The sequence below is a fragment of the Salvia splendens genome, chromosome 12, assembly GCF_004379255.2.
Source record: "Salvia splendens isolate huo1 chromosome 12, SspV2, whole genome shotgun sequence".
In the NCBI taxonomy this organism is placed as follows: domain Eukaryota; kingdom Viridiplantae; phylum Streptophyta; class Magnoliopsida; order Lamiales; family Lamiaceae; genus Salvia; species Salvia splendens.
Window position 1 is genome coordinate 10,613,470 of NC_056043.1, and position 9,621 is coordinate 10,623,090.

The 9,621-nt window shown below is 39.1% G+C and overlaps 3 protein-coding genes across 8 annotated transcripts; 2 read left to right on the forward strand and 1 right to left on the reverse strand.

Annotated features, from left to right (window-relative positions):
• The first annotated feature begins 1,394 nt into the window (after positions 1-1,394).
• LOC121757524 (F-box only protein 6-like) lies at positions 1,395-3,126 on the forward strand. Its single transcript, XM_042153052.1, has 2 exons — positions 1,395-1,541; positions 1,924-3,126. Exons 1-2 carry the CDS (start codon positions 1,395-1,397, stop codon positions 3,124-3,126), a joined length of 1,350 nt encoding a protein of 449 aa, XP_042008986.1.
• A 249-nt stretch (positions 3,127-3,375) lies between these two features.
• Positions 3,376-5,512, reverse strand: LOC121759497 (uncharacterized protein At1g26090, chloroplastic-like). 6 transcript variants are annotated; one of them, XM_042155097.1, is made up of 8 exons: positions 5,185-5,512; positions 4,898-5,044; positions 4,743-4,817; positions 4,437-4,624; positions 4,163-4,359; positions 3,847-4,091; positions 3,703-3,734; positions 3,376-3,606 (listed from the first exon to the last, which is right to left on the reverse strand). In XM_042155097.1, exons 1-8 carry the CDS (start codon positions 5,419-5,421, stop codon positions 3,480-3,482), a joined length of 1,248 nt encoding a protein of 415 aa, XP_042011031.1. In that variant the 5' UTR covers positions 5,422-5,512; the 3' UTR covers positions 3,376-3,479. The 6 variants fall into 6 exon arrangements, with proteins under 6 accessions (XP_042011031.1, XP_042011028.1, XP_042011032.1 ...); XM_042155099.1 differs by having other exon boundaries at positions 3,403-3,611; XM_042155094.1 differs by having other exon boundaries at positions 3,376-3,611; positions 3,703-4,091.
• A 3,065-nt stretch (positions 5,513-8,577) lies between these two features.
• On the forward strand, positions 8,578-9,324 carry LOC121757525. The gene has a single exon (XM_042153053.1). It carries the CDS (start codon positions 8,578-8,580, stop codon positions 9,322-9,324), a length of 747 nt encoding a protein of 248 aa, XP_042008987.1.
• Positions 9,325-9,621: the final 297 nt, after the last annotated feature.

Below are 9,621 nucleotides of genomic sequence, written 5' to 3' on the forward strand. Positions count from 1 at the left end.
GAAATTGAAAGTGGAGAATAGAGAGTAGTGTGATTGTGTGAAGATGATAACGTGAACAACGTGAGTAAATTATGAGCGCAAATAACGTAAACAACTTGAGAGAATGAGGATGGATAATAGAGAAATTGAGATTGAGAGAGAAATTCTTATTAACACAAGAATGGGGTGAGTAGAAATGAAGAGGAGGGGGTATTTAAAGGGGAAAATTGTGATTAAAAAAAATTAATTTTTGAAAATAACGGCCGAACCGCCGGAACCGCCGGTTTTCGGTGGAAACCGGCGGTTTTTCGTCAATTTCAAATTTCAAATTTTTAAAGACAACGGCGGAACCGGCGGTTTTTCGGTCAAAACCGACGGTTTCCGTCAACGGTTTCTGAAAAGGCTAGGAAGTAGGCCTGAAAAGGTGTTGGGAGTTGTCGGTAACCGCCGAACCGACGGTTTCGGCAAGACCGGCGGTTCCGAACCGCCGATTACGGTTCTTCAAAATTCGCAAACCTGAACCGGCCCTTCGGAACCGGCGGTTCCGGTCCCGGTTCGAACCGCCGCCGACGGTTCCGGTTCCGGTTCGGAACCGCCGGTGACGGTTCCGGGCCGGTTCGTCCGGTTCGGTTCGGTTTGGAGACCTCTACCAACCGCTGAAGACGAATATGTTGCAGCTGCTATGGCGACATCACAAGTGTATTGGTTTAGAGAAAGATTCTTGGCGATATTGGAATGAAGCACGAGGAAGCTACTGAGCTGTTTTGGACAACCAATCAGCAATTGCTATGAGCAAGAATCCTGTTTTTCATAGCCGCACTCGACACATCAACATCAAATATCATTTCATCTGAGAAGCCATTGAAGAAGGTGAAGTTCAGCTCACATTTTGCAAGATCAAGTGGCAGACACCTTCACCAAAGCACTTCCAAAGGAAAAGTTTTTCAAGTTCAGAGACCTTCTTGATGTCTTGGAGTAGCACGTTAAGAGGGAGAACTGTAGTTAATGTGCAGCAAAAGTTTAATTATGTTTTTTGTTTGGAGTGTCATTAGTAGGTTGGCTAATTATGACACTAGTCTTTATTTCTCTAGCATGCGTTTTCATTTTCTAGAAGAGTTGTCTAGTATTCCATCTTTAAATAGTAGAGATAAAGAGTCATTTGTAAGCTAACCATCTTCCAATCTATTTAAAAATTTGATATCTTCTCCATGCAAAACATATCTCAGTGACAGCTCCAGAAGTAGAAACTACAACCATTATCTCAATCAAAAACAAAGAAAAATTCTAGTGCCAACGATCCAACAGAACCCCGTCATGCTAGAAGCTCCCATTTTTCCTGTCTTAGTTTCCGTATTGGGTCAGAACTAAAATCTGGTTTACTCATCCGCAAATCGTGGGGGTCTTCTAACTGATCTATGGGGTCTGCCTTGCTCGAGATCGTCCCCGTGTCTTGGTCGATTTGCGCCGAAGCTCCCCTTCGCCGGTCCGGAGCCATCATTCACGACGCTCTCGTCTTCACGGTGGGTTCTTCAGCCTGTGAGTCAGATGTCCTATCAGACATAGTGAGATAATGCACGTGTGTGTGTCCAAGAATTGGCAGCAGAGACGCATACAGCGCTGTGAGATCGTACAGCTTCCTCGCTCGAAGTAGGCTGCATTGGCAGCAAACTGAATACATGATGTGATTTATGTACAATATCTTATGGTTAAAATGTTGGAGATATTTCTGCAGCTGATTGACGATCAAGATATATATATATATATATATATATATATATATATATATATATATATATATATATATATATATATTAAATTCCATAAATTGTTTTGATATTTATTTGATTACCTAGTTAATTAGAATAAATATGTGCAAAGTTGTTGTGCTTTGATTTTCTTTCCATTCTAGATTAGGGTTAGACTTTATCATAATATTATTGTGAGTTGTCTTTGAATTCACTGAGAAATATAAAAATGGTTGAATCGGGCAAAGCTAGAGCCTCAAAGAGAGGTAGAAAGGGGCGTAGTGGTGGAATTGGAAAAGCAGATGAAATTATGGATGGTGAGATCTGGAAAGATTTTCCAGAGGATCTGTTTGAAGCTGTAATGGCAAGAGTTTCGATAGCAACGTTTTTCCGGTTCCGTTCAGTTTGTCGGAAGTGGAATTCATTTCTTACTTCTCAAACCTTCTCCCAGCAATGTGGCCAAGTAAAGCATGCTAAGCCTTGGTTCTATGCCATCACCAAGGGCAAGGACGTATATACGGGAACCGGATCAATGTACGATCCTTCATTGAACAAGTGGCACCATCCAACTTTGGCTGCTTTGCCATCCAAAGTGATCAAGTCACCAGTGGCATCAGCTGGAGGTCTCATCTGCTTCGCTGACTTCAGCTACAGAAGCTTCTACGTGTGTAACCCTCTGACAAGGTCATTCAAGGAGTTGCCAGCCAGGTCAGGGCCGGTGTGGCTGCGTGCAGTTGTAGGGATGACACAAATGCAGAATGGTGGATATAAGATCCTTTGTGTTGGTAGTGATGGGGACTACCAAGTGTACGACTCTGCAATTAACTCTTGGATTAGTCCAGGAAGCATGCCCCCGAGTATCAAGCTTCCACTAGAGCTCACGGTGTTCATGTGTAGGGAGGTTGCAACTGAGGGGAGGCTGTATTTCATGGGGTCAGAGCCGGACGGGATCCTGTCTTATGAGGTGAACACCGGGATGTGGAGGCAGTACGCAGTCTCTGCCCCTCCTCATATGAGTTTGAGTGGTCACACAGTGGCAGAGAGCGGGGGCAGGATCATGATGGTGGGGCTGCTGAAGGAGGATGCAGCATCATGCGTAAGCATATGGGAGTTGGAGATGACGACTCTGCTGTGGAAGGAGGTTGACAGAATGCCAAACGAATGGTGCTTGGAGTTTTATGGAAAGAAGTACGTTACAATGCATTGTCTGGGTAACGAAGCCTTGCTTATGCTGTCCCTCAGAACTAGCTACAAGAATCGACTTTTTACATACAATCTATCTACCCGGGAATGGCTCAAGCTCCCCGGCTCTGTGCTGCCGACTACCTGCACCGGGAGGCGGAAGACCCTATGGGTTGCCTATGGCATTGCTTTTCACCCTTGTTTGACTGCAATCCCATAGTTTAGATTTCTAACTCTACACTTTTATTCATTTGTGGGATGAAGAGCCATTGTTTGTTTCTTGTTTGTTCTTGGTGATTATATGAAGAAAATTGTGATGCATCAAACAAACCACGTATAGGCTTATCATATAGTGGGGAAGAGGACACAATAGATGAATCTTCATTATTTTCACAATTTGCTTATTAGACTGATCACCAATCTTCACAATTGGTCGTCATTTCTTTGTTGTTGCAAATTGAACACGAAATTTGAATAATGGGTTTTTGCAAGAATATGACACAACGTCATCTCTTATTGTTTCTGTTGTGCCTCAAAATACACATAGGAGTGTGTATACATGAATGTACACAGCTATCGCATTGTTATCACAAGTCTCCTATCAACAAATTTGGCACCTCCTACCTTGCCTTGAATTTGACGAGGGAGACGAATTGCACGCCTCTGATCACCTGCTTCTACCAGCAGCTCTGTTCCACCTCTATACTACAATTTCCAACGCCATGTTAAACTTTCTTCTAACATAAAGAGAAAAGAAACATTAGTACATAAAACAATTTACATTCTACACACATACTTGGTATAGCTTGATCTCTGACTTGTCAAAACCTGGCATGAACAGATTCACAGATTTATTGGACATATCAAATGTCACTGAAGATAAGATCTCGTTGGTAGTATCTGAAAGTAGTTCTCTCGCATATGTACTACAATCACTCACGATGATCTCATCCCAATGGAGAGGGTTGCTGAATTTGAGATGTGGAATGAGAGCATAAGGCAATGGTGCAAAGCTGTTCTTGACAGCTTCTGCTGATGCCGTTGGGGAATTTTGAGTAGGTATGCCAAATGCAACGGATATTTGTGCGCCAGCTTGAATCACACAACCCCAGTAGCGTAATGCTAAATTTAGTGATAATGGATTATCAGGGTTCAGCACAAGATAGCAGCCAAATCTACGAGGTTCTGCAAAGATAGAAGATCCTTTCTGTAGAAACAACATGGAGATAGTATCAGAAAATTCTTAAAACTCCTACCGAGATTATATCTAAAAACCTGTCTCACTCCCACCTCCAATGTTTGTTCTAAGTAATCCCACATCTCTGAACTCGTTCGATTGACAGCATTGCCACTTAGACTCAGGGCATCGTCCACAAGTCTCAAGAGAGACGGCCCGGCCACCCTCCCCATATCAGTCTTTTCAGCCAGCATCCTCATATATTTCAAATACAATCTTCACAACGAGGACAACAAACGATGTGAGAAAATAAAGGACACCAAGAAAATTGCTATTATCAGTTGACTAAAAACCTTGCTTTACTAGTAGCACTGATCATCCGTACAGTTTCTTCAGTGTTTACACCATCATAGACGACTACGTCATACTTTGCTTTCCCACCTTTTCTCTGAGACAGGAAGAATCCCAAGAGACGTTCAAGTTCCAAAGAAGAAAATATGGAATCCATACCAGGAAGAACACCGAGCTCTTCACCAACCACCTACAAGAACAGAAATGCACGAAATAACTGATCAGCAAGTTTCTACAAAAAACCGAAAAGAAAAACCTATATCATGTACTAGTACAATAGTTGATTATGGAAGCTACTACGTACCTACCCCTTCAAGAATACCTTGTGTCATTTTGAGCTGTTGATCAGCTTGCTTGAGCTTCTTAAGGGGCTCGAGAATCATCTGCGTGTAACATTATTTCTGATTAGACGATCAAAACAACTAAACTCGGTATGCCGAAATGAAGGATAGGATGAACGGACCTTGGTGGTTTCTAGTCTAACAGCAGACAAATTGCTATTGCACTGGACTGGTGAAGATGATCCAATTTTACAGGTTAGAAGATACTCAGCGGTGGGATCTTGAGATTGTATCACCAGACATGTTTTAAGCCCTAATGTAGCATAATGCTGGATGCAGACGCTAAGGATTAAATTCAGTAAAACCTTTTCAAATTCATAACCATAAATCTAATAATTCGAAAATCGATTAAGCTGTAAATTGTAATTCGATTGAGCGGTCCTAGATTACATTAGAAATTCAAGCATACCTGAGCAGCAAACACAGCGGCGGTAGTTTTTCCGGAGCCGCCTTTACCGAGGAAAGTGACCAATTTGGGCGGTTGAACCTCAGCATTGGAGGCGGCGACAGCCAGAATCATAGGGTGACCTTTTTCTGGTTTCTTACTTACTCTTCTTATCTGAGTGGTTCTAACCGGAGAAAAATAGCGGAAATCTTGAGGCGGAAATAGTGATCGAGGAAGAAGGGGCGAAGGGCAGGATGCCATTGATTGATTGATTCTTTGCTGAATCAGAATGGGGAAGATATAAAAGGGTGAGAGTATTGAATGGGGAAGAAGAAGAAGTTACAAATTTGGTCATCAGCTTTTCAGAAATGCGATTTGTACCCTTGAATTTAATTTAATATAATTTCTTGGTAAAATGCGAAAATATTGGCCATAGACATACCAATTTCATTTATTTTGTTCATTGTTTTAGTATTTCGTCTTTACGTTTAATATTGTTTTTAATTCTATGTATACTTTTTGCGTTTACAGACTAATAAATACAATAAATAGATGCATTGCTGGATTGATTGACATTCAAGAATTAGTATTATGAAAATTTACTTACGTACAAAAGATTGAATCACCTAAAAGTATATTGTTGAATAAATACTCATTTTTTCTATTTTGAGAAATTTTCTCATAGTTGAGTCATTTTTATATATAGTGGTAGTAACTTTTTTCTCTTTCTTAGTTTACTCTCTCTCAATTTTATTTTCTCAACTTTATTCACTTTCTACTTTATTCCCTCTTACTTTTTTTTATCTATTTATTTAACACATTCATCATCTCTTTTCTTAAACTCCGTGTCGAAACATTTCGCTTTAACTATGAAGGAACGGAGGGAGTACCTTTTCAGCTGTATCCATCTTTATTTATTAACATTAATTGAAAAAAAAGAAAAAATATAAAAAACCAATAAAAATTGAAGTTATATATTCCTTTTGTCCCACACTAATTGACACTGTTTCACTCAAGTTTTAAGATTTGCAGTGGAAATTAGGTAGAAAAGTTAGTCAGATGTGTGTCCTACTTTTGTATATTAGTTTTATAATAAAATATAAGTGAGATGCGTTAGTCATATATTATGTCAATTACCAAAAATACTTGTAAAAAGTAAGAGTGTCGATTAATCGTTGGTAGACAAAAAGGAAAGTTATATCAGTTAATCGTGGATGGAAGGAGTATACTCTACCCAGATTTAAGACCTAATCTACCAACCATGTTAGACTATGTGATATACAGATAATGGCGATACTTTGATTGCTGATCTAATAAGCAAATTGTGAAAATAATGAAGATTCATCTATTGTGTCCTCTACCCCACCATGTAATAAGCCTACATTAACCCCAAGAACAAACAAGAAAAAACCTATTGATGGCTTGTAGAATCAGAATCCAACAATTAAATAAAAGTGTAGAGTTAGAAATCTAAACTAAGGGATTGCAGTCAAACAAGGGTGAAAAGCAGTGCCGTGATAAATCACCTGGGCCTTCCGCCTAGTCGGCAGCACAGAGCCGGGGAGCTTGAGCCATTCCCGGGTGGATAGATTGTACGTAAAATGTCGATGAATGTGGCTTGTACCGAGGGATACCATAAGCAAGGCTTTGTTACCCAGAAAACTCATTGTAACGTACTTCTTTCGATAAAGTTGCACACGTAGAAGCTTCTGTAGCTGAAGTCAGCGAAGCAGATGAGACCTCCAGCTAATGCCACTGGTGACATGATCACATCGTTTGGAAAAGCAGGCAAAGTTGGATGGTGCCACTTGTTCGATGAACGATCGTACATATGTCCTCGCAGGGGATGCGATAGAACCAAGGCTTAGCATGCCTTACTTGGCCACATTGCTCGGAGAAGCTTTGACAATTAATAAATGAATTCCACTTTTGACAAACTGAACGGAATCGGAAAAACGTTGCTATCGGAACTCTTGCTAGTACACCTTCAAACAGATCCTCAGGAAAATCTTTCCAGATCTCATCTTCCATTATTTCATCTGCTTTTCCAATTCCACCACTACGCTCCTCTCTACCCTTCTTTGAGGCTCTAGCTTAGCCCGATTTAACCATTTTTATACAAAGACAACTCACAAAAATATTAGTATTGATTATAAAGTCTTTATTTATATAGGCCATAATTTTAAGACCCTAATCTAGAATGGAAAGAAAATCAAAGCACAACAACTTTCATATACAATTTAATGCTACTCCATAATTAAATAGGAAATCAAATATATATCAAAACAATTTGTGCAAATCAATACAATTAGGCAACTTATATAGATCGTAAATCAACTGCAGAATCATCTCAAACATTACATTACATAACATATTATTGTATACAAAATCTGTCTTCAGTTTCCAGAAGGTAATTAACTGTCGAAGAAGTGAGATAATTAACTTAACATTTACTTGAACTCTTGGTAGAGGACTCCGAGGATAGAGAGCTCTGCATCCAATGAAATGCTGGCTACAAGAAGCTGTATGTATGTGTATCTGCTGCCATTTCTTGCACACACACATGTTCATTATCTCACTATGTCATCTTCCATTATTCCACTATCACATTAAAGGAGATTAACTGTTGTTCCGGCTACATTTTCCCAAACAAATTACAACTGATCCCATATCTTCATGTATCTCAGATAAAATATGGAGTATCATTTTGCAGATCTGTGCTTATGTCAGAGGAAACAAAGCTATATCATTTTGCATGTATACACTAAACATGCAGACGACTTTTATTGGAAGAAATCAGAAATACACGTATCATCTTTCCTCTTTTCTCATTAATTAAGAGCTGTAGTCTGTGCTGCATTATTAATAGCTCTTATGTAGAAAGAAAAAACACTATATGCAATTCTAATCAACAATCATATAGGATAAAAAACGCATTATTACAAATCCACATTTTCATCTCAGACAAAACGAAGAAAAAATATTATTTGGCAGATCTGTGCATCTGTTGGAGGGCACAGAGCTATATAATATGTACACCACACGATGAATGAACGATATGCACGTGTGATCTCTCTCATTCATTGCAAGGTCCAATGGAGATGAGATAATGATGAGACTTTGATTGTGGATCTACAGACAATATAATGGTATATTCTGATTCTTTGTTTCTTCCACAAGAGCAGAACCGGCGATACCATCATGCGTTACACTAATATATTGTTATTTTAAGGCAATCAAACTCACCATCATCTAATCTGTCATTGAGAAAATAATGAAGATTCCTCATGTCCTCTTCCCTACTACTACTACTACTACTACTCTTTATTAAGCAGATACATCACAATTTTCTTCATTCAATCATCAATTCAATTCTAGCCCTTTTTTTCACCAAGAACAAAAAACTAAAAGAAAACAATGGCTCTTCATCACGGCCGCTCTCTTAGTTTCCCATCTTCATCCCATCCTGCTGTTTCACAGTTCGATGACAACTTATCCAGATTGAGGTCATCAGAAGCTACTTGTTCATCGCTCTCATCATTCAATGGAAAAATAAATGGCCTGAGAAACTTGTATGAGAGCATTGACGATTTGCTTCTTTTGCCTCACATTCAACAGATCGTTTCGGAGGAATGTGTGGATGATTACATTAAGCTATTGGATGCTTGCAATTCAGTTAAAGATGTCGTCTCTCTTGCAAAGGAAGATTTAAGAGATCTTCTGTCTTCAATAAGGAGAAAGGATGTTCAAGGCATCAATGCCTACCTTGCTTCCCGAAAAAAGTCGAAGAAAATGATACAAAAGTGTTTGAAGAACTTGAGGCGTAACACCTCGGCCACTTGTGATAATGGTTCCATATTGAAGGATGCAGAGTCTGTTGCCATTTCCACGCTCGAGTCTCTGTTGTCCTACGTGTTGGGAACCAAGGTGCACGAAAGCAAGAGATCCTTGCTGTCAAAGCTGATGCATTCAAAGAAAGTATCCGCTGACAAAAATGAGTTCAACAAGGTGGAATCATTCTTGCAACTGAACCAAGAAAACGAGCTCGTGAATCACATAAAAGAGATGGATTCAGACATTCAAGTTGTTGAAGAAGATCTCGAATCAATCTTCAGGCAGTTGATCAAAACCAGAGTTTCCCTTCTCAACATTCTCAACAATTAGACTTATTATGAGTTCAACAATTTTGAAGATAGAAAAAAAGAAACAGAATGATGTGTAGTTGTATAATTCCTTGATCATCAACCTAACAAAATTCTCAAATATTTCTACTACATGGCTTGTCTTTTATTTTCTTGCTTTTTCTTATCTTTATTTTCTCATTAAACCAAGATAAATAATTTCTAAATTAAATATCTAGATAAAAAATGGTAAAAAATCATTTAACTCCCATGTAGATAGATTCTGATCAGCGTGTTTATAACTTGCTCTCTAGAAAAGATTAATGTAGTTAAAACGTGA

Excerpts from the sequence above, each read along its gene's own strand:
- LOC121757524 (XM_042153052.1), top strand. The coding sequence starts at position 1,395 with ATGGGGTCTGCCTTGCTCGAGATCGTCCCCGTGTCTTGGTCGATTTGC. Across the intron at positions 1,542-1,923 it reads CAGATGTCCTATCAGACATA|TTGTCTTTGAATTCACTGAG; the intron begins GTGAGATAATGC and ends TATTATTGTGAG.
- LOC121759497 (XM_042155094.1), bottom strand. The coding sequence starts at position 5,421 with ATGGCATCCTGCCCTTCGCCCCTTCTTCCTCGATCACTATTTCCGCCT. Across the intron at positions 5,045-5,184 it reads CCGCTGTGTTTGCTGCTCAG|CATTATGCTACATTAGGGCT; the intron begins GTATGCTTGAAT and ends GTCTGCATCCAG. Across the intron at positions 4,360-4,436 it reads AGTGCTACTAGTAAAGCAAG|ATTGTATTTGAAATATATGA; the intron begins GTTTTTAGTCAA and ends CTCGTTGTGAAG.
- LOC121757525 (XM_042153053.1), top strand. The coding sequence starts at position 8,578 with ATGGCTCTTCATCACGGCCGCTCTCTTAGTTTCCCATCTTCATCCCAT.